The sequence below is a fragment of the Mytilus edulis genome, chromosome 13 (assembly GCF_963676685.1).
Source record: "Mytilus edulis chromosome 13, xbMytEdul2.2, whole genome shotgun sequence".
Taxonomy (NCBI): Eukaryota; Metazoa; Mollusca; class Bivalvia; order Mytilida; family Mytilidae; genus Mytilus; species Mytilus edulis.
In genome coordinates this window covers 38,277,569-38,302,368 of record NC_092356.1, presented here as the reverse complement: position 1 = coordinate 38,302,368, position 24,800 = coordinate 38,277,569, and the positions used below count along the sequence as shown (strand labels likewise).

Genomic DNA, 24,800 nt, shown 5'->3' with positions numbered 1-24,800 from the left:
CCATTCGAAGATTTTCCCCAATTTTGAAGAAAAAATATTTGACCTTTGACTTATCTTCCATATCAACTTTAAGTTTAAGAATTACATTATTTTTTCTAAAATAATTAGAGCTGTCATTTTACAGTCTTTTTTTTATTTGGCAGCTGTTTCTAAGTCTTCTGCTAATATTTTTTTTTACCATATTAAACTCTTGATTCTCATATTTGTTTTAGAATTTTCACTGGCTACTTGGCTTGAAGAAAAGAACTCACCAATGTATGGAGGATACTTGCTAGAATGGGCCAAAGTTCAGCTAAAGCAGGATCTAAAGATAGACCAGTTTCTTAAAACAGCACCTTGCTCTGTTTATTTCTTTTACAATTATAATGGTTTGTGTAAATCATATTGTGTACCAAGCTTTAACAGTCAACTATTAACTATTTACAGATAGATAAAGGGAATCGAAATAGTCATTGGGTAGCAAAGAAAAAGAAGAGTGAGAGAGAGTTACAGATGGAAGGATTTTATGGGACTTTTTTCTGTGTATAATTGGGGCTAAATGCTATAGATTAGAACTAAAACATTTTCTGTCGCAATTAGTTTGAGGTTAAACCTTAGTTTGACTGGACTATATTGAGGAAAAAAATAAGAGAGAAAACTCATGAATACAGAATTCAGCTTGAATTACAGTTTGTTGAAAATTATTAGCTGACTGCTTTCCTTATTTTTTTTACAGGATGTGAGAATGCTGATGTAAAAGTAATACCAATAGACCACCATAGTAGTTATTCATGCTTTATATCAGAAAATTGCCAGAGTGTAGAATGTTGTGTCAATCTTCCAACCTTAACAGCTGTTACAACAGTGTTCAGAATCATGCAATGCAGAAACAACCTAAAACTAGAAATTGACAATTTAGTTCATGATATTAAGTTGTCAGAAGTTTCGTATGGTAAGTTTTAGATCTAAGGAAACCATTATCAAAGAAGTATAATAGTTCTGAGTTTTAGAGCTGTATTTCTCATTTTTTATGCACAAATGTCTTGATTGTTGTGTTGTACAATTACTGCCAGATAGGAAAATAAAGAAATACAATGTCTGTCTTTGATTATATTAACATATAAATGAATACTTACTATTTCAATTTGATATAAATGGAAGTCTGCTGATAAATAAATCAGCTTTTTAAACATCTGGGTGACTAGATAATGCTTGTGGCAATCAGGCCCAACAAAGTTAGATGGATAAAAATGGACTTTTTAAGACTCACAGTAGCATAATCCCTGCTGTCCAGCCTTGAATAAAACTGATTGTCAATTATAGGTTAAGAAGTTAATCAAAACAACTGCTTCCTCTTCGTGGTACCCCAAAACACATTGGAATCACTAAAGCGAAGTAAAAATTGTCTTTGTGTCATATCTCCAGATTATTTTTTTTCTCAGATCTCTCACTTTAAAGGCTTCATATAACCAAATGACAAGATAAGGATCAACAAGAGATATTACTTTTATTTTCAGGTAACTTGTACACCTTTGGACTATTGGGAATAGTGAATATAAAGTATGTAAAACATTTTTTTTATTCATATCATTAAAAGACATTTAATGGCAGTTATAAACATTCATTTTATCAATGTACAGTTAAAGATTGGAATCACAATGGTCTTGATGTAAAGATTCTGCATACTGATGTTGTTTATCATCTTAACAACATGTTTTATAGTTCTTTCATTTGTCTTTGTTCTATTATTAATATTACTTTTACTGTTGGATTGTTTTATGTGATATCAGTTTAACATGGCTCGGTACTTATACATCCCGTCAATGTGTTTGTATTGTCTTTCATGTTTTGGTGGTGTGTTTTGTATATACAACTTTTTGTATTTCTTTGGTTCTTATAACGTGACTCTGTACTTTAAAAGATCCCGTCATTATGATATTGTTCTATTTTATATCATTATGATATATTTCTATTATGAATTACAAAATACGTTGAACCTCAAACATCAAAATCATTCAATTGCGTAGTGGAATTAACTATTTGTGGATTCTTGTAAATTCTATATAACTTTTGGACTATTTTCAATCTCAGTCTATTTCTGAAAATTATTCTTACATACTTTTGATTTTTTAACCCTGTATGCTAACATTGCCTATGTGAAATTTTAAAATTGTTTGTATGTACATTGAACAACAAATATATGTGACGTATAAAGTTTTCTGACTCAGACACGCAAATCAATGAATGTGTTTGTACATAGAGTTTTTTGTGTTCTGTTAAATTGTTCCTTTTAAAATTGTTACACGATGATGACTGCTGTACCCATATTTTGACTATTTTATTTATTGTGTCTGTTTAGTTAACGCATCATTGTAAATATAACAGAATTTGTAGAGACTGTCATCAAAGTGAGAGGGTTAACGCTATAAAACCAGGTTTAATCCACCATTTTCAGGAATATGACAGTTCTTGTCCATTCGTTTTTGATGTGTTTTATTATTTTATTTTGCCATGTGATTATGGACTTTCGGAATTGATTTTCCTCTAAGTTCAGTATTTTTGTGATTTTACTTTTTGCCACCACAAATGGTTTCATGCAGTACAGTACAGGGATTCAAGAGTATGATCTCAGAATCTGCTCTCATTCATATTTTGTACCCTAATTATTACATTATTGTTATCACATGTATATAGTTTTATAATGTGGTTTTTTTATACGACCGCAAACAATTTTGCGGTTGTATATTGGTACCACGTAGTCGTAGTCCTCAGCATTGTCCGAAGACATTTGGTTTCCAGAAGATAAATTAAGTATAAGTAAAGAGAAATCTATGAAATTTAAACACAAGGGTTATAACCACAAAAGGAAGGTTGGGATTGATTTTGGGGGTTATGGTCCCAACAGTTTAGGAATAAAAAAAACTCCCGGTGGGGACAATTTTTTCTCAAGATTTCAGATATTAAACAGAAAATTTCTTTCAATTTTTTTTTTTTTTTTGCAAATAAAAGAATAAATTTGTAGCAGCATGGTGTATTGCACAAAAGCAAAAATAACCAAACCTGTATCAAGCACGAATATTGTGTCTATTTTTGCCCCAACTGTTCAGGGTTAGACATCTGTGGTTGTACTCAGCTGTGCTTTGCGAAGAAATTTATTCAAATGTACATAAATCATTTTAATATCTGATTTTTTTCTGGTTGATACCATGTACATTATAAGTACATTATAAATCTTCATATTTTAAATGTTATTCTCGGCCATCACTGGAAGGATTCATATTTGAAATGTGAAATGTTCAGTTTAGGAAAATATGAAATTACAAATTTTATAGTTGATGCCCTGCCAATAATCTACAATAAATGAAAGATCACTAGATCTTTAAAGAAAAAGATATTTCTATTTACTTTTTTATAACCCAGAGGATATAACCGGCAGGAAACCCACGTCACATGACAAAATTATATCCATAAACTTATAAACTAGACACTTTCAGCCAATCAGTGTGTTACATCCAAAATTAGATTATTAGGTATAAACATACTTTATAAAATGTCTTACTTTGTTACAGATACATGATAGAGACACCCTCTTTAGATACATTCAGCTTAACTCTCAATATATCTGTTTGCATGGAACCAAATAATGATTGTGAGTTTGAGATCGAGATCTTCAAAGATGTAGTTGTTGATCAACAGAGTTGTGACCAAGCTCCTGGATTCTTAAACCCATGTAAGTAGCAGTTCTAACCCAAGAATACAACATATCCTTTTTGTTTTTACTGTGACTAAAAGTACTTCATTCTTTTATAACACGAGTTAACCACCCCATGTAAAGCACAACTTGACCTGTCCTAGATCCTTACAAGTTTTTCATATATCCCAATTAGAAATGCATTTAGAGACATTGCAGTTCAAAGGACTGATATAGCTAGACTTTAATTTGTTACAATCATCATACATAATTATACCCCCGCTTTGAAAAAAAGGGGGGTATACTGTTTTACCTCTGTCTGTCAGTCCGTCAGTCAGTCCGTCCGTCCCATGAATATTTTTGTCACATTTTTCTCAGGAACTACACTACCAGGATTTCTAAAATTTGGTTTTAGGCTTGATATAATTCAGCTATACTGTGTGATTTGTTTTCAGATTCATCACTCGACAACTTCCTGTTTACCGAACACTTGTATCATTTTTACACCTGATAGCCAAGTTGAAAATTACAATTCAAGGATTTCTGAAATTTGGTTTCAGGGTTTATATAAGTCTGCTTTACCGTGTGATGCGTTTTCAGATTCATCACTTGACAACTTCCTGTTAACCGAACACTTGTATGATTTTACACATGATAGCCAAGTTGAAAATTTTTGTCACATTTTTCTCAGGAACTACAATACAAGGATTTCTGAAATTTGTTTTCAGGGTTTATACAAGTGAGCTATACCGTGTGATGCGTTTTCAGAGTCATCACTCAACAACTTCCTGTTTAACGAACACTTGCATAATTTTACACTATTAATATTATCCACTTACGGCAGGGGTATCATCAGTGAGCAGTAGCTCGCAGTTTCATTTGTTATTTATACTAACATTTTCTTTGTGAGTATAAAAAATGAACAGAGCTTATGAGAATAATGTTTGTGAAATGTTAAAAACATTTGTTCCTTTTAGGAATTAGTACAAATTCAAGCAGAGTGACGAGTATAAGTGCAAGGTGAGGGAAGGATTCCAATTTCTTGGAATGCCTAGTTGCCAATAAAATATTAACTTAAAACTTTCTATAATGTTTTCTTCTTTTTTTACTTTTGTAGCATTTTCACTAGAAGACTGGTTAGTGAGTAGAAATACCGACCTAGGGAATATTACAGATATTACAGCCAATGATTTGATGACAGAACTTGGTCTCTCTGATTACATGGGGTGGTCAAATATTTGTGATGTCAATCTAATGCCTTACAATGGATCTGTCAATGGATGGAAGAATGGTAAATTTATGCCATTGCTTGATTTGAAATATTACTCTGATTTGATTGTCAGCTGCAATTGTTGCAGTGAATTCAAAATTCTAAACAAATTGCAAATCAAAGGATGTTTGCACTTGTTTCTTGTCATAACAACAAAAATTTCAAAAATTAACCAGAAATTGAGATTTATTGCATAATTATTGTAAATAAAAATACAAATCATCTGTATATTAATTAATGCATAATATGTACTTTTTTCCAGAATGTACTAAATTGAATATAACAGCACCATATATCAAGCTAAATGAGAGTGTTGTATGCCACATTACTGAGACTTGTGATAGAGTAACCTGCTGTTCTGAAATTCCTGTTCTTAAAAGATATATCTATGCATCTGTCAATCTCAGGACGTGTGATTATTTACTTGATGTAGACCTTGAGGAAAACCACTTTGAATTCAACTTGATCAACTATGAATGGGGTTGGTTTTAATTAAGATATTTAGATATCTATAGATTATTGTTTGGTCATCTCAACGAGATTGATTTTCTCGCTGGAGCCATTGCAGCAAAAGTGAGAAAAGCAATTGTGTTAAGATGACCGATAATAATCTGTTTATTGCTAGTTCACCTATAAGGAAGTTGTTAATTTCATTGACGATGACACGTGTACACTTAATAACTAGTGATAATTTTCCATTTCACTCTACTGAGCTGAGAAAGGCAGAAAGATCAAAGGCAAATTTCATGAAATAGCGATGATAAGCAATTGAAGTAATTTTCAAATTTTTCTTCTTCTACAAATTAAGTTGTTTTTAAATTCAAACTTTATTGATACTGCTGGGAAATAAAACTGGCTTAACTCATGGTAAATATTTCAATCATTAACATGATACGTTTGCAATTTAAACAGCTGGAAAAAGTTTATGTTCTCAGATTATCATAAGTGTGGGAATCCTTTTTAAACCATGTCATGGTTTCTGAACACAATTAAATGAGTTGAATTAGAAAACAAGGTCATCTTTTTAGAACTTGTCTCAGGAAACACTTTCTTGCATTCAGGAGAGATTTTGATGTCTTGATTTTGATGTCAGTTATAACAAAATTTTAAGAAAGCAATCACAACAAATTAAAGACAGAATGATGTTTGGTTATGTCTGCAAGGTCTGTGATCAAAGTTTAGTGGATCTCAGATCTCTTTGAGTCTAAAAACATCTTCCATGAAATTAAATAAATCAAGAATTTGAAATCGATGCTATAAGCTGGAAGAGTATAAGTTAAGGAACAAAATAAGCAAAAAATTATTGATCGGTCATGGAGCTCCTTTTCAAGATATTTGATTTATAAAATATGGCGGGAAAAGGCTGACTCCGACTTTTACCTTATATTTGCATTGGTATTATTATACCCCCGCTTTAAAAAAGGGGGGGTATACTGTTTTACCTCTGTCTGTCAGTCCGTCAGTCCGTCCGTCAGTCTGTCCGTCCCATGAAACTTTCGTCACATTTTTCTCAGGAACTACACATCCACCCTTTCTGTAATTTGGTATCAACATTTATATATGTTAGCCATACCGTGTGATGCGTTTTCAGATTCATCACTTGACAACTTCCTGTTTACCGAACACTTGTATGATTTTACACATGATAGCCAAGTTGAAAATTTTCGTCACATTTTTCTCAGGAACTACACATCCACCCTTTCTGTAATTTGGTATCAACATTTATATATGTTAGCCATACCGTGTGATGCGTTTTCAGATTCATCACTTGACAACTTCCTGTTTACCGAACACTTGTATGATTTTACACATGATAGCCAAGTTAAAAATTTTCGTCACATTTTTCTCAGGAACTACAATACAAAGATTTCTGAAATTTGGTTTCAGGATTTATATAAGTCAGCTATACCGTGTGATGCGTTTTCAGATTCATCACTTGACAACTTCCTGTTTACCGAACACTTGCATATTTTTACACTATTAATATTATCCACTTGCGGCGGGGGTATCATCAGTGAGCAGTAGCTCGCAGTTTCACTTGTTTCGGTCTAAAACCAAAAGAAAGAAAATTAAGAATCTGCTTAAATTTTATTACATGACCTTTTATGAGCTATTACGTCTTATATGAAAAGATAAATGGGTGTTATGGGGCAAAATATTTTACCTTGTATCGTATGGAACTTATCACCAAAGAGTCCCAACATCTGACACAAATTCCAAAACCTCACCTTAGTGCATCCTTAAGAGACGCACACTACATAAATTGTTTTCCAATAGAGCCAAAATCAAAGCATTGACCAGCTATTTTTTTTTTTTATGGCAATGTTTATGCTCATAAATAAATATATTTTAGGTAAACAAGAAAAGGTAGAAATCCATGGAGTGCTGCAGCTGGTGTAAGTGGGTTAATTATACAAAAAAGACCAATATGAAATACTGCCAAATGTATTAACTGATATTTTCTTTCTTGTTACTTGGCTTAATGAGCATTGATGTTATGTGGTATGAGTGCCACACTTTCCATCCAAGTCACAATGTGTAAAAAATAAACAAAAATAGATTGAAGTAAGGCCTTCAACAGGGAGCCTTGGCTCACATTGAACAGCAAGCTATATAGAGCCCCAAATTGACTAGTTTTAAACAATTCAAACAGGATAACCAATGGTTTAATCTTTATAACAAACAAGAAACACTTATGAACCACATCAACAAACAACAACCACTAAAATACTGTTTCCTGACTTTTAAAAAAGTTTAGTGATCATCATTGTGCAGGATAAACTTGAAATAATATTTGTTCTGTAGGTACTTAATCACAATTCCCTAATGACAGCAGTGGTGAAAGACAATTATGAGAATTCATTTTGTCGAATAATTTGTTCAATATAGGATTATAGTTTTCCAACCACTAGCTCATCACTGGAACTTAATTGACGACGCCCCTAAATGCACAAATGATGTTCACTAGAACCAAAGTTTTTGACGGAAATGCATCCAACTCGAAAGTTGTCTATTTAAAGAAAAAACAAGCTACATATACTGAATGAATAAATTTTAACTTAGGAATAATATAAATACAATATAAATATATATATTAAGAAAGGGGGGGGAGAGTGTTGTAAAATAATGCCAAAAAGACAACTCTAATCTGGGACAAAATGCAAATACACAGATAAATTTAGATATAATAATTTTTTGTTGGGAGTACAGAAATATTTTTGCAAAATAGAAAAATTTGTTGTTCATAGTAAAATAACATGAGTGAAAAAGTATCTTCATACCAATGTATATTATTACATATTATATTTTAGATATGCTATCCATCACATTCCTTCGCAGAAATTATTCTCTATGGATATGAAAATCAAGGCCTGTTTTGAAGGAAATAGTTCTGTTTGCTTGTATGAGTACACAGTCATGGAGAATTCCCAGCTTCTGTACTCTGAGTGTGATCCGACTGTTGAAAGAGCTCCATTCAAAGGTATGAATATGAAAAACTTCCTATGATCGGATCAAATGCCACTTCTGTACAATACTATGGTATCATAGAAGTCAGAAAAATCCATATTGCCGTTTATAGCAATTTTCTTGTTAGGCCAATTAAAATTAATTGATAGATTTTCATCCCCGCCCGCCCCTCTGAAATCGTCCCGCCCCGATTTTTTTTTTATTTTAAAAAATTTACGATTTCCGGATTTTGTTCATGTCCGTTACCGGTAACCATTTACAATTTCGTTTCATTCAAACTTCCTGTTTCAAATTTTGGTTTTGTATTTCTGAACAAGTTATTTCTCAAATGATTAAGTCGGCATATAATCTGCTGCTCTATGATGACATCATCATCTACCGAGAATAGAGATTAATTACGAGAAAGGCATGAAATATTGGGGTTACGAGTAAAACGCTGTGTCAAAGAACGGAAATCGCGGTGTGTCACAAATGAGTAGAAAACCGTTTTTATTTTTATTCATACAATTACTTTGTGTCAGGAAATTGGACTGTGAATGATATCCAAAGCGCACGAGTCGTGGAACACATTGGTACAAAAACAAGACTGGATTAAAGAAATTGACATAAGCACGAACTTGTTAGATTTATGACCGTATAATATAATTGAGCTAAAAAGAAAGTCTACAAACACACGCATGTTATTATAATTTATAGCAAGCCCTTACATTTACCTTAGATGGCTGTCGTTTTTTGTTGACAAACAGGAAACACCCTCTGTCCCAATACCCTCAATATATTCATTAAACAACTACTTCTTTTGGTTAAGTTCATGTTTTACATCATCTTGCTTTAGCACCAAATCTATTACTTTCAACATTGTTTGAGTTTTTAATTTTTTTCTGTACTCATAATACATGTGTTGCATACATTCGTACCAATATATTTTGGTTAATTTTATGGGGACTACACACCATTGCTTAGAAAGCAAAATGAATTTGGTGTAGGTATAGTCCAACTGAAGAGAGCATTTTTCATGTTTCTCTACGTTTTAAATTTTGATGTTTATATATAGGCCAGTTTCTAAAGCTGTAATTACATGTATAACAGTAGTTGCCAATCAGAGATATTTATTCAAGAGTTTAAAAAATTATGTACATGATATAAGCTTATTTTACACTTGCCTATACGCCCTGTGGTATGAAGAACTGGACACAAGAGGGTTTCGTATGAAATAAAATTTAAAAAATAAAATCCTCCCACCCGCCCCAGTTTTTTCAAAAATCTGGATGAAAATCTTCTGATTAATTTTAGTTGGCCTTACTCTTACCATTTCTATGATATTAGTAGCTGTTTCTCATTAAATAAAAAAAACTGTCAATATTTTTTAGTATTATACATAAGTGTGTGCACAGAAATTGGTTAAATATAATAAAGAAGATGTGGTATGATTGCCAATGAGACAACTATCTACAAAAGACCAAAATGACACAGACATTAATAACTATAGGTCACCATACAGCCTTCAACAATGAGCAAAGCCCATACCGCATAGTCAGCTATAAAAGGCCCCGATAAGACGATGTAAAACAATTCAAACGAGAAAACTAAAGCCTTATTTATGTAAAAAAAATGAACGAAAAACAAATATGTAACACATAAACAAACGACAACCACTGAATTACAGGCTCCTGACTTGGGACGCCACTACATATTGTTTCTGTACAAAGACAAGTTATCTGGGCTATGATTTGTTTGGGTTTTTTTTTTTTTTGTTTGTTTGTAGGATTATTTTTTCATTGGTGCCTGGTGGTAGTGGATTATGGTCTGTTGTACTGTTCACTATTTTTAGTTATTCAGATTATATGTAAATGCCCTGCCTATGATACATTTTGTAATAAGGGTACAGAAGTTTTCGACCTTGTGCATCCCTCTATCTTCCTGTTGTATCCATCCCATGTAAGGTGGAAGTTTTGGCTGAAGATGGTTTAACATCAATCTGCAGTTTCATCAAATTGAAACGTAGTAAACATGGTCATTTTGATGTGCAATTAAAAAAAAATATGCCAACTTAACATAGAATTTAGACCAAGCTTTCATTATTTCCTTAACATGGTAATTTGATAGTGGAAAAAGTACCTGGTGTCCTATAGCTACTGACACTATTCTTGTTATATTAAATGCTGAGCATTCTTGTTCTAATATGCTGTGGTTATATAATTTAGCTCTTTACATAGCTGAAATATAAATATTAGAAGATGTGGTATGATTGCCAGTGAGACAAGTCTCCTCGTGACCTGAGACTAAATGATGTAGACTTTTAGAAATAAAGGTCACTGTTTCAACAATGAGCAACACCCATACCGCATATCAAGCTACAAAAGCTAGGCCCTAAAAATCACAAATGTAAAACAATTTCAACTAATGGCTAGATTCATATGCAAATTATAAACTAAAACCAGATATGATTTACAACAAGAAATGACAACCACTGAATCACAGGCTCCTGACTTTGGACTGGCAAATACAGAATGGGCTTAGTTAAATATGTTAGTTAGTCATATGCCTTTGAAAGTCATCTCCCTTATTAAAAACAAAAGTATAAATCTAGCATGGTTTTTTATATCAGTATAATATAACTGGAGTTGCCAATGATCTCTCTTATTTGAAAGAAAAGAACAACAAACAGTACATATTTTTTTAATCTGTGCAAGATGTGTTATCTTCTGACAACTTTTTTTGTACATACCGGTAATTACTTTTTTGTAATAAAAAAAGAAAGGAGAAATTTACATATCTGCATACAAGTTCATTTAAACCTTTATTGTTAATAATGGGTTTTAATTATAGTAAAAGTTCTTTTCAATTTAGGAATTTCTTTTGATCTCTGGCAGCCGACAGAATGTACATTACAAACCCCACCATTTATGTGCAGTTGGTATTTATTTGGTTACATGTCAGATGTATGTACATATACCTCTGACTGTCAAGGAATAAGATGTTGCCTTCCAATCAACTTTATCAATGGACAACGGATGACTAGTGTTACATTTCACTTTATTTCTTGCACTGAGTTAGAATATAGCATTGAAAGAAAAAATTGGCAGAAAAGTGTTGAAACAGGTTTGTCCAACTAGAAGTAAGAATCGGTAGATTTAAAATAAAAATTTCTATGTTTACACTGTTCTTGATTGAGGTTGGGTAGATTTATATGGTGAGGGCCATTACATTGGATGCTATACATTAATCCAGTGACGCCACATATAAAAGTATTACCATTTAGAACAAAATCTTTGACATTTTTTTCCTTTACCATTTAATTTTTTTTAAAGAAAACTAACTGTAATAAGTATCAATAATTTTTATTGTTTGTATCTGTGAGGTCATTGATGCCACTTGACCACATAACTTTTTAGCAAAAACATTGAAACTAGTGTTTAAAAAGTATTAAATTTACTGTGACTTGAAAATAAGAGTTGATCTCTATCTATAGTAGTGTATTCAAAATTCTGACCAACTTTCAATTTGTTTTATCAGATCAAACTGTTTAACTGGTCAGAAATTTTAACAAAGTTACTGTAGAAAACCACAATTTAATGTTAAATGTGCATGGTGATATGATAAAGCATACTTACAATTGTATTTGAACTTTTAACTTCCTTTCATTGATGTTATGAATACATTTTAGAATTTTTATGCCCCACCTACGATAGTAGAGGGGCATTATGTTTTCTGGTCTGTGCGTCCGTTCCGTTCGTTCGTCCGTCTGTCCCGCTTCAGGTTAAAGTTTTTGGTCAAGGTAGTTTTTGATGAAGTTGAAGTCCAATCGACTTCAAACTTAGTATACATGTTCCCTATGATATGATCTTTTTAATTTTAATGCCAAATTAGAGGGTTTACCCAAATTTCACGGTCCACTGAACATAGAAAATGATAGTGCGAGTGGGGCATTCGTGTACTGGGGACACATTCTTGTTATACATATTTTTATGTAATTGAAATTGAAAAGGCGATAGGTAGTTATTTATGAATTGCTGAAAAATAATGAGACACATCTGTATTTCAATAGTTTATTGATGCATGTACTGAACATCAATTTTAATTTATCTCAGGATAAAGGAATGTATTCTAAATTATTGATATAAAATATTTCAGATAAAGTAGTGACAGAGAATATAGGTGACACTTTCCAGTATAACTACAGCTTAGCATCAGGATTTGATTCATCAAAATATGCAGTTACTGTAGACCTACAAGTGTGTTATCTAGCTGATGGATTTTGTAAGACCTACGTATTAGTGAATTCTACTGATTTTGCATGTTCATCATTTATTGGGAAAAAGAGACGTAGAAGAGCTACAACAGAGTATGTGATTTAGTATAACAAAGAATACCATTTCTTTTTGTCAATAATAACAATTTAAAAAATAATTTCCCTTATTTTCTGATGCTTTATTGCCTAAATTTATATATAGTTCTTTAATTCTTGTCCAGGAACTAGTCAAAGGATAGAAAGAGTGACTTTAGTTGTATAATATTTGATAGGATGAAACAAATAGAGAAATACAACAGTTTCAGATCTAGACCTGCCAACTATTGATAATCCCAATAGGGTTTTTAGTGCAACATTTTAAGAGTTTCAATTATTGCAGAGTTTCTGTGTGCACTGTTTTACAATTCAATGTTTTGGTGTAGGCTTTTGAAAAATTTACCTGAGTTTTTTTATGTTCTTTAGGAAACAATACATCAGTAAAGACATTCAAATATTTGGTAGAAACCCCAAGCTAAGATGTGGTTGTGATATGATTGTCTACTATTTGACTCTCTGTGGGGTGTCTGGGTTAAAATGTAGAAGAATTTTTAACTTCATTCTTCATAACTTTTCTGTGGTGTTATGTCATACCACTATCATACTGTTGGTCAGTCCAAACAGAAAATACATTTCAAGTACTTGAAGTTCATTTCTATTCCTAGAAATGGGCATATCATATATATATATTAATTATTTTCTAAAAGTGGTATATGAAGCGAATGAATTCCTTGTTACCTGCTTTTTTAACATACTCTTTTCCCCTCTCTCTCCCAATGATAGACTAAAGGGACTGTTAAACAAAATATACGTATAAAAAACATTTATTTTAAGTCAACCTTCTGGTTTACTATACTACGTATACAGAATACATATACATTGATTATCATTTGACTTTGATATCCATTTTGAATTCAGAAGTAATGCTGTGTAAAGGAAAAGTGAAAAGTGAAAAGTAAAATTTGCTATAATAATTTATTTGAAGGCTTTTTATTCGATCGCAAAAATTGTCGTATATTGGTATGATGGTGGCGTCGTCGTCTGCGTCGTCGTCGTCCGAATACTTTTAGTTTTCGCACTGTAACTTTAGTAAAAGTGAATAGAAATCTATGAAATTTTAACACAAGGTTTATGACCACAAAAGGAAGGTTGGGATTGATTTTGGGAGTTTTGGTCCCAACATTTTAGGAATTAGGGGCCAAAAAGGGCCCAAAAAGCATTTTCTTGGTTTTCGCACTATAACTTTAGTTTAAGTTAATAGAAATCTATGAAATTTTGACACAAGGTTTATGACCACAAAAGGAAGGTTGGGATTGATTTTGGGAGTTTTGGTTCCAACAGTTTAGGAATTAGGGGCCAAAAAAGGGTCCAAATAAGCATTATTCTTGGTTTTCACACAATAACTTTAGTATAATTAAATAGAAATCAATGAAACTTAAACACAAGGTTTATGACCACAAAAGGAAGGTTGAGATTGATTTTGGGAGTTGAGGTCCCAACGGTTTAGGAATTAGGGGCCAAAAAGGGGCCCAAATAAGCATTATTCTTGGTTTTTGCACCATAACTTTAGTATAAGTAAATAGAAATCTATGAAATTTAAACACAAGGTTTATAACCATTAAAAGAAGGTTGGCTTTGATTTTGGGAGTTTTGGTCCCAACAGTTTAGGAATAAGGGGTCCAAAGGGTCCAAAATTGAACTTTGTTTGATTTCATCAAAAATTGAATAATTGGGATTCTTTGATATGCCAAATCTAACTGTGTATGTAGATTCTTAATTTTTGGTCCCGTTTTCAAATTGGTCTACATTAAATTCCAATTAGGTCCAATATTAAACTAAGTTTGATTTTAACAAAAATTGAATTCTTGGGCTTTTTTTATATGCTGAATCTAAAAATGTACTTAGATTTTTGATTATGGGCCCAGTTTTCAAGTTGGTTCAAATCAGGATCCAAAATTATTATATAAAGTATTGTGCAATAGCAAGAAATTTTCAATTGCACAGTATTCAGCAATAGCAAGAAATCTTCAATTGCACAGTATTGTGCAATAGCAAGAAATTTTCAATTGCCACTATTGCGCAATAGCAAGAAATCTTCAATTGCACAGTATTGTGCAATAGCAAATATTTTCAATTGCACAGTATTGTGCAATAGCATGAAATATCTAATTGCACAATATTGTGCAATAGCAAGAAATTTTCAATTGGAGTTATCTTTCTTTGTCCAGAATAGTAGTTGAATCAACTTAAATCAAAAAAAGGTGGTATGGGAGTCTAAAATAAAAATGATAGAATTTGTTCATATTTTGCCAAAACGTAGTATCTATTGATATATGTTCAAAAATATAATAAAAATGATAGGTCACCGCGCATTTTCTCAAGCTACAAGTGGTGACAAAATGACACATTTTGTATGGATTATACAGGAAAAAACACCAATTTGTGATTAGAAACTAAACGAAATGATAGAATTGCAAAAGAAATTAGGAAAAGAAAGCTTTCAGACAATACTTTCAGAAAATCATAAGAAAAGATCGGGTCACCGTACGTTTTTTCCAGCTAAAATACAAAATAGGAAAATTCCATGTAGGATCCTTCAGAAAATGCACTGTTTTAGAGTTATCTCCCTTTAAAAGGCCAATTTGAAAACAATTAAAAAAAACGAAAATAATCAACTCTTGTTAAAATACTAATATTTATAAGTTATATTCTTATAAATTGGTTCTTTTAAATGAAAATTCACATTAAATATCTGCATTGCTGCATCAAATTTTGCTAACTTAATAGAAAATCTGGACCTTAGCTTCTCTGTTTTTTACAATCCAAGATGGAGGAAGACACCCATACCTCCTTAAATCATTGTTTTATACAATATACAATTATATTCACTTTAACTAGCAACTGATAAATTAAAACAATCTTTACCATTCAGTGATAACAAGCACTTTATTTTACATTTAAATTTCTTCAAACATTTTTTCAACAGCATAGTGAATTGCTCAAAGGCAAAAAAAATATTTTAAGTTCATTAGACCACATTCATTCTGTGTCAGAAACCTATGCTGTGTCAACTATTTAATCACAATCCAAATTTAGATCTGAATCCAGCTTGAATGTTGTGTCCATACTTGCCCCAACCGTTCAGGGTTCAACCTCTGCGGTCGTATAAAGCTGCACCTTGCGAAGCATCTGGTTAAATTATGATTTTAAGGGTATGATACTTGGTGTTACTGAATTATTATTTATTTTATATTTCTGACATTTTCAGGCCTAAGGTTTCAGATTTCAAAACTGGAATGAGAATTTTAATGAAAAGAAAAGCTTCTTCAAAAGAAATAAAAGAATATATTGATGAAGTGAAAAAATATGAGGTATAATATTACACACTTTTATTTAATAGTAATGAACAAGAAAATAGTTAGTTTAAACATATTTTATTGTTCAAAAACATTGACAATAAGATTGGACACAAATAGAAAATAGGATTGGACACAAAAAGAAAATAGTTGCCAAAAGAAGTAGGGAAGGCCAAAATTTAGTCTTTAGTTTGAACAATTTATATGCCATAAAAAAGTATTATATCCCCACTTTGACTTATGGAGACTTAATGTTTTTATAGTATTTTTTTCTTTTTTAACTTATTTGACATGAAGGTGTATCAACTTATCACGATAAATCACATGATTGCACCTTAACCTAGACCCTTACATAAAATAATGATTTTTATGTCCCATTTATGGGCATTATGTTTACTGGTCCGTCTGTCCGTTTGTCCGTCAGTCCATTCATTCGTCCGTCTGTTTGTTCGTCCGTCTGTCCCACTTCAGGTTAAAGTTGTGGTTGAGGTAGTTTTTGTTACCTGAATAATTCAGTCCCTCCCTGTAATCGATCTCTCCTACTTGCGTGGGCCTGAATTACTAACACAACAAAAACTCTTCATGAATCTTGGATTTTGATTGTTGCCCTGTAGAGGAGGTTACAAATCAGAAATCAGCTCAATTTTATCGAGATAGGTAAATCCCAAGCTAATTCCAAATGTTGATTGTAGATTTTTCAATGTCTATGCATTCAAGCGTTAATGTAATAATCGTAGATCAGCAAAATATAAGGACTGAATTATTTGGGTTATAGTTTTTGATGAAGTTAGTCCAATCAATTTGAAACTTAGTACACATGTTCCCTATGATATGATCTTTCTAATTTTAGTACACATGTTCCCTATGATGCATGTAATCTTTCTAATTTTAATGCCAAATTAGAGTTTTTACCTCATTTTTACGGTCCACTGAACATAGAAAATGATAGTGGAGATGGGGCATCCGTGTACTAGAGACACTTTCTTGTCTTTTCTTTTTTTAGAAATTTTTGATGTCAGTGTCATCACTGTTTTATCTTTGAGATACGATGCATGCATACCTGTCAAGTGAAATGTATTTTGCAGGATTTGACCTGTGAATTTACTTTTCATCCGATATGTTTCAAAACCTGTTAGAGTTTATCTCAAATAACCTGGGAATTCATCAATTAATATGTTATCCCATTTTTAAAAATCATTTTAAAACAATTTGAACCTTTTTTTCATATATATAATGAAGAGAAAAAGGTTGCGAAACTATTTTAAACATTTATTTTGTCACTTATTATTAAAAATCCATGAAGCCTACCTTGGACTGCATAGAATGAAACAACAGTAAATTCTTCCTATTCATTAGCTTCCTCCCATTTAGGTGTCTAAAGACTTATCAAGTTTGCAATTAATGTTGTATAATTAGGGCTTTGTTTAAAGTTATTTTTTATTATTTAGAATAATTTGATACAACAAAATCTTAAAGGAGCTGTGCTGCCTGACACTGATACAAAAACAGGTTCGAAGTCTGCAATGAAGGCCCTTGGATGGAACAATCCTGCTACTATTCCTTTATCAGTTGACACACAAGCAAGTGAATCAGTTACTGGAGGTAAATTATCTTCTTTTTTTATGCCCCTTCTTGCCCAACCTTGGGAGCATTATGTTTTTTGGTCTGTACATCCATCCATTCGTCTGTCTGTCTGTCCCGCTTCAGGTTAAAGTTTTTAGTCAAGATATTTTTCTGATGAGGTTGAAGTCCAATTAACTTGAAACTTAAAGGGAAATCACACTATTTAAACTACTAATAATAATTAATTGAAATTTTGCATGCAGATAAATCATACTTATTACGAAATTTTAGGCGAAAAAAAAATTGGGGTCACCGATGTTGTTTTCGAGATATGACGTCATCAAAACTTAAAGAATCGCTAATAACCAAAATATAAAAATAGCCCTCCAAGTTGTTAAAAAAATCCAAAATTATTAAAAAAAGATGTTTAACTGAGAAAATAAAAACAGTCAAATATAACTTGTACCTTGAAAACAGTTATTTGTAGCAATTTCCTTGCTTTTCAAGGCTTTTTAATATTTCCCGCCATTTTAATTCCTATCTATTCTAGATTTTTCTCAAAATAAAAAAAATCTACTAATGTTTTTTCCTTTAAACTTCTGCATAAGTTGCAGCTTCAGAGAAGATTTAAAAAGCATAAATAAAAAAGGGGGGTCACCGATGTTTTAAAACCGCTAAAAAGGAAATAATCATATTATCGATTTTTGGCGGGAAATATAACTTTTCTTTAACGTTATAGAAAGACGTTGCTGGTACAGCAGCATTTTGTGCAAAGCTTGCGTTGAGTTGAAACAAATTATTTCACTACAAACTTTATATCATGTTTGAAATGGTTTTTTAAGGTATTTTGATTATTCATTAATATTTTTATCAATCTATGGAATTGTTCAACAAAGTTTAAAAAAATATTGTCCACGATGAAATCATCTCATTCTTTTTAATTGCATTTTTTGTATGAGGAAAACGAAATTAATGATTGCCTCATGCCATATATGATAGAAATTATTTTCGGCTTGCAGTGTTTCCGCTGAAAAGAAGTGCGTGCCTTTTTGTCTACAGGCAGAACAATTGCACTGCCTTGTCCATTCGGACCGGGAAGATAAAACTTGAAAATCCATGTAAAAAATGCAAAACCCAGCATGATAAAAAAAACCTTAATGTCGAACCACATGTAGCGAAAGGACAATTGGTTAAAATTTCCGTACTAACACAACGCTGCATAACTTATTCAAACTGTGGCAACAAATTTTTACTGAGTTCGATCATCGTCACACCGTATTCATATTCATTGTACATACATTATCATATTGTTCAATGTCCATTGTCTGGGTATTAGAGCTTTACGATTTCTTATTTATTATCACCGTTCAATAAGTCGATCAACTTGTAATGTTATGCAATGCACTGCATCTGATAGATGTACCACACAATGACAACAGAGGCGAATTAAGCAAAGGGCGTGGGCAGGAACCCGCCTACCCCTTTTTGTTGGAAAAATTTGGTTGATTATATCTTACAAAACATCATGAAACCGCCACTGGACAAAATACACATCCCAATATTGATATATAATAATAAAAAAAAATTGTTATAAACGGATTTTGATTTTATCCTGTTTTGCTACATTTATACCGTTTTCTGTGGACATATTATAGATAACTATTTTTTCTGTGGAATTTTTATCTAACTATTTTTTTTTATCAGATATGGCTAAACGTTCAGGTAGATTAAGAGATTAAGTTGGAGTTACAGCTTTATTTTGAGTTAAAGTTTGAGTTTTACTTTGAGTTGTATAAGTTTTCGTTACACTTATAAGCTTCCGATTTATACTATGAGTTATCATAGTGAAAATTGTGGTAAGAGTTAAAATTTTGAGATCCGATAAAATAAAGAGTAACATTGCAGTTTCTATTTCTGTTGGTGCCCCTCTTGACTTATTTGAATTTATATTTTTCTACCAGATGTATGTTTCAGTTGTTATATATACTTTTTTGCCAATAATGATCTATGCCAAGTAAATGTCTAAAAGTGATTTGAAAATAACTGATTGATTGTGTGTGCCACTTGCAGCTCTCTTTCCTATGTCACGTTAGCCATTTTTTGAAAGAACCAATGTATTCAGAGAGAACCAGCTACCTCTGTATTGAAAAACGAACTGTCCTTTCCGACATAATCGGATGCAACTATCTCCCTTCATCTCTGTTGACAGGCAATAGACCACAGTGAGTGACCTGAACATGAACATACATCTGAACTATTTTTGGTTTATTTTTCGTCCTTTACTTGTTTTGTATTTTAAAACTTTCAGTGGCAAATATTACATGAATACTAACGCTAACACAGTCACGAAATTCTCATTAAATTGCTAAATACAAACTGTAAACTAGTGTCAAACTATATATTCAATATTTCTAAAATCAGAACTCAGTTACTTTCTCATTGTGATATCTAAATAATCTTGTTTTAAAATGTCCTTGAAGTATAAATTTCATATTTTCAATATTAGCGCAAATTATAGATATTAATTGATAGTGCTTCGTAAGCCTTTGAAGGCTGGCTGATTGACTTTGTATCAATGTATGTATACAATGTTATATCAGGTTGCACTCAAAATAAAATTATATATATATCTATGGATTGAATACCCTTTCGTAAGACGGACCTTAATGTTAAAATCTAGCAGTACTCTGTAAGTAAATATAAGAAGATGTTGTATGAGTGCCAATGCGATAACTCTCCGTTCAAGTCACAATTTATAAAAGTAAACAATTATAGATCAAAGTACGGTCTTCAACACGGAGCCTTGGCTAACACCTATCAGCAAGTTATAAAGGACTCCAATAACGACTAATGTAAAATCATTCAAACAGGAAAACTAACGGTCTACTCTATATGAAAAACGAGAACGAGAACAACCACATCAACAAATGACAACCACTACACATCAGATTTCTCTACATAAATGGACGGGTGTTGTGTGTTAAATAGTTGTCTTGTTGGAGACTTGTAAAGCCAAACATTTTTGTTGTTGTTGAAGGTCGTATGGTCCCCTGTCGACACGATACTAGTTAGGACAACCGTTATCTAATTGACATGCAGTTTGAAGAAATACTAGTGGCAAGTTAAATGCATATTCAGAACTAGAACATATCGAAAAATTCTTTTCACTAAATCGACAGACTGAGCCGAATAAATAATAATATGCAATTCAATTTTTGTTGACTTATTTATGTACTATATAGTATGTATAGAAGACTAAAGTATTGACGTTTTATGTATTGTGAGAAAACTGACAGTCTAAACTGATCGTCCTTATTTACTTCTCTCCGTTGGACAGAAAACTACAGATTCCGGAAGCTATACGCTTGCATGCTGTTACTCTTGGTTTATTGTCAACCTTTTTCTCAGAAAATATACGCTGAATCCCACATACCGCATCGCGACGGTACGCTGCTAACAGTTGAGCCATATCAAGACCACTCTCGGCTATTTTTTTTGCCATACATTTTGTTATGATTTTTTTATCCACAAGCCCTTGCAGTGTTAAATATCTTTGGTTTGTCTGTTTGACAGAAGCAATATTTCTGATTAGGGATTCTGTACTAAAAGAATTTTCTGAGATCTCTGTTTCTGATGGTTGTGCATGGTTAAGAATAGATTGTAAGATTCTAACATCCTCAGAAGCATTGTGTGCCTGGTATTGCTTTTGTAATAAATTTTCAGCCAAAAATTCCTGCTTGTGGCACTTTAGATGAGGATACTTGTTCCTGAAAAAAGATAGTGTATCCATAAAGCCGATTACTTTCTTTTGAAATGATGTGCTTAGATTATATTGAGACAGGGATCTAATTAGTCTTGGGGCATCAAAACGTCGGCAATTATGTCCAACTAAAATAATCTGAGAGGGAAATTTCTCTAGCCAGCATATAAAATTTTGAAATGCTTTTTGTGGAATGCATTGATCTACCCGCTGACCATAATATACAAGTGTGTTGTTCCACACTGATAGTCCTGTAACGGATGATGCCTGTCTACTTATACACTGTGATGGAGTAATGTACTGATTGAATTCTGAAGACTTTTCAATGGCTGAAATTTGGATTATATCACAATCATTGGCTAGTGATGTTGTTTCTAAGTCAAAGTAAACAACTGACATATTATCAATTTTGACATCAAATGTTTCTAATAAAGGGGTTGTCAAGGGATCAGATATGAAATCAATGTCTATTAGGGTCGGTTGTTCTAAATCAATAGATTTTTTGTACGTGTCACCTTCCCTCATCTCCACTACTGTTTCCTTCTCTTTTATAATCTGTTTCCGAAATAGTTTTCTCCGTTTATTAACTGCTGAATTCTTATAATCATTTTGGTATTTTCTTTTATCCGTAAGTTTTTCTGACGATTTTTCTGTTATTTTACCTGGTGAAAGACCACACTCTTCATATACCTGTGATATATAACCATACGATATATTTTTTTGAGCAACAGTGCAGTCAACCCGACATTCCAAACTTGACGATGAGCATAAATGTTTCGCCTTAGGTGCTTTGTTGGCTAGCATGCTGTGAAACGATTCAACCTCTTTTGTGGATGCACAGGGGGATATTTTCTCAATATTGTCATTAGAGGTGTATTCCCCAATGATTTCAGCCAGTTTTTTACGAAGAGGAAGGCTATCAAGAGATACCGTGGGTTTGTACTTATTAGGATTTCTTTTGTATGAACACCATTTCTGATTGCAGAGGTCATGTTCTTTATAAAGATGAGGTACAATAGCTTGTAAGTCATTACTCATGGATTCCGGATTATTTCTGTTTGAATAAAGAGCATAAGAAAAACACCTATTGAGATGGGTTATTGCAGGTTTAGTTAAATCATTTTTAAAGGTATTCTTTAAGTTCCATAGTTTGTTGTTAAATTGTGATTTGATATGGTTCGTATCACTCAATTTTTTTATAGGATGTTGGATTGTTCGTCTTATGCGTGCCATGGTTGTAGTGTCGTCATCCATAATAACAGTCGAAACCTGACAATTTTTTGTTTCAATATCCTCTATTAGTCTTGCGCCGACGTCAGGTTCCATTCCCTTAGCAGAACCAAACCAATTGCGGGTGCATTTGTGTTCCTGTGGCTCAACATGTTTTGCTTCCCAATAGGTACAAACTCTACAATCGCTTGACCGAATACCCCTTCCTACAACCTTTCCTGTTTGGTCGCCGATTAAAGTTCCAACGCCTGATTTGGAGTCGTATTTTCTTCCGGAGCCTCTCTTTTGCCACCCCATATCATACTTGACAGTTACCAGACTAACATCTTCACCATTTTCACTACAAATAATTGAAAAACTCATTATCGGAAAAACATTATTTAAAAAAAAAAACCTGTCCAATGAATATCATAACGTTTTCTGTGGAGTGTTTTTTTTTTTATTCATCTAAAACGGACTTTAAAAGAAAACAAACTGTAATACATTTGTGTTTAATAAAATAAGAGGATGTGGTATGATTGCCAATGAGAAATATCTCCATTCATCTCCAAGACAAAATATTGTCGATGTAAGCAATTATATAGGCCAAGGTGATGCATTCAACGCGGAGCCCTGTCTCACACCAATTAGTAAGTTTTAAACAAACCCATATTATTCACTACGTCGAGTGCATTTGTGCAAATGAAAAGAACAGTTGAATGCAAAGAAGAACGCTGGATTCTTAACCCACTTGAGCAAATCAAGGTTCAAAATAAGAACGAATGAGCCCTAATAATATTCTTGAGTTTTAACATATTTGAAAGATTAAGAATTTATCCTTCTTCGGATTAAGCTATACTTAATGTCAATTTTTATTTGCTTTTCATGTCAACAGTTGGAAAAGTTTCTGTTTTCACATATTTTGATCTCGTCGAGCATTACTGGCGAGAAACCACTTGTTAAAATCCGCATCTTATGCAATGATATTGGTAACGTTTATGTCGTTACTTAGTTTGGTGTTTGACTGCATGTGGTTGTAAACTTCATACACGTACATACCTATCTTCTATTACTGGAGATTTGCTCTTCTCCTCCTCTAAAGAAGTATCTAGTGAATTTTGTGCAACTTTTCTTATAGGCTCGTACACTTCTTTTTCTCTTTTCTTGAAAGCAGATTGTGACATCCCATTTATATTTAAATTAGCTAAATATCTGTTTACTTCTGCAGGTCCAAGACCAGTGTCATACATAGCTATAAAAGTAATGATCGAGTCTTAGATATACTTTCAATTTGATGTGCATCATACGTTGAAAATTCTAGATTATATGAAATACATATATATGCGTGTGATGAGCGGGAGCAAACTATCAATAACTTAAAAACCGGTCAGAATACCCATATCAGCAGTATGCAACATCGCATGGTAGGGCTGTTATGTGGTTATTAGCCTTGTTGCGTTAGTGAGTCGTTAGTATATGATAAAATTATGAAAGTTTAATGCGTGTCCGGATATCATCCCTCGACCAATATCCGTTCGAGACTTATTCGAGGTTTGATATTTGTTTTTTTGGGATGATTCCTGGGCTGATTCGGAAAAGGCCTCTTATTGGGATGTATGTAAAACTATTCACCACAAAGAAGGAATTATTGTTCTCGGGGGGAATTAGGTTTACAGAAGCATGTTTCTTTTTATAGAATGAAAAACCGGACAACGAATGTGTGTTTGTCGAGCCGATGACTTTTGTCGCAGAAAGTTCGACCAAGGGAGAGTAATCCGGCGGCGGCGGCGTTAGCTAACTTCTTAAAAGCTTTACATTTTAGGAGGTGGAAGACCTGGATGATTCATACTTTGCATATAGATGCATTATGTTACGAAGTTTCCGTCTGTCACATGTCCATTGTCCTTGACCTCATTTTCATGCTTAAGTGACTAGTTTTAAAAAAGTTCAGGTTTTTTGTAAATTTACTTTTTGTCTTATTATCATGATTATGATTAATAGGTTAAGGTCCAGTTCATATCTGAAGATACTATAAGCAATGGCTTAGTATATTTGATGTATGAAAGAACTGTAAGATGTACATGTCTAACTGGCGTGTGCCATCTGAGCTCGACCTCATTTTCATCAGTGGTTTAAGTTAAGTTTTTGTTTTTTGGTCTGTTTTTACTATTTACTGTATGCAATAGATCTACTTTATTTGGTGTATTGAATGATTG

At 32.6% G+C, this 24,800-nt stretch overlaps 2 protein-coding genes across 2 annotated transcripts in view; one reads left to right on the top strand and one right to left on the bottom strand.

The window, feature by feature from the left end:
- The window catches only part of LOC139500290 (uncharacterized), a 63,394-nt gene that overhangs the window by 19,654 nt on the left and 18,940 nt on the right, over positions 1-24,800 (top strand). The window contains exons 17-28 of the mRNA XM_071289032.1: positions 213-368; positions 716-931; positions 1,497-1,539; positions 3,549-3,709; positions 4,788-4,961; positions 5,203-5,421; positions 7,294-7,336; positions 8,252-8,421; positions 11,259-11,510; positions 12,543-12,753; positions 15,965-16,067; positions 17,501-17,654. Coding sequence (XP_071145133.1) covers positions 213-368; positions 716-931; positions 1,497-1,539; positions 3,549-3,709; positions 4,788-4,961; positions 5,203-5,421; positions 7,294-7,336; positions 8,252-8,421; positions 11,259-11,510; positions 12,543-12,753; positions 15,965-16,067; positions 17,501-17,654 — 1,902 coding nt within the window. The remainder of the gene's footprint in view (positions 1-212; positions 369-715; positions 932-1,496; positions 1,540-3,548; positions 3,710-4,787; positions 4,962-5,202; positions 5,422-7,293; positions 7,337-8,251; positions 8,422-11,258; positions 11,511-12,542; positions 12,754-15,964; positions 16,068-17,500; positions 17,655-24,800) is intronic.
- LOC139501248 (uncharacterized) lies at positions 20,351-24,188 on the bottom strand. Its single transcript, XM_071290269.1, has 2 exons — positions 23,644-24,188; positions 20,351-22,945 (listed from the first exon to the last, which is right to left on the bottom strand). The coding sequence occupies exons 1-2, from the start codon at positions 23,832-23,834 to the stop codon at positions 20,932-20,934; spliced, it is 2,205 nt and encodes a 734-aa protein (XP_071146370.1). The 5' UTR covers positions 23,835-24,188; the 3' UTR covers positions 20,351-20,931.

Bases quoted from the DNA above. Each gene is read 5' to 3' on its own strand.
- LOC139501248 (XM_071290269.1), bottom strand. From the start codon at position 23,834: ATGTATGACACTGGTCTTGGACCTGCAGAAGTAAACAGATATTTAGCT. The intron at 22,946-23,643 runs GTATGTACGTGT...AATTATTTGTAG, and splicing joins TCTCCAGTAATAGAAGATAG to TGAAAATGGTGAAGATGTTA.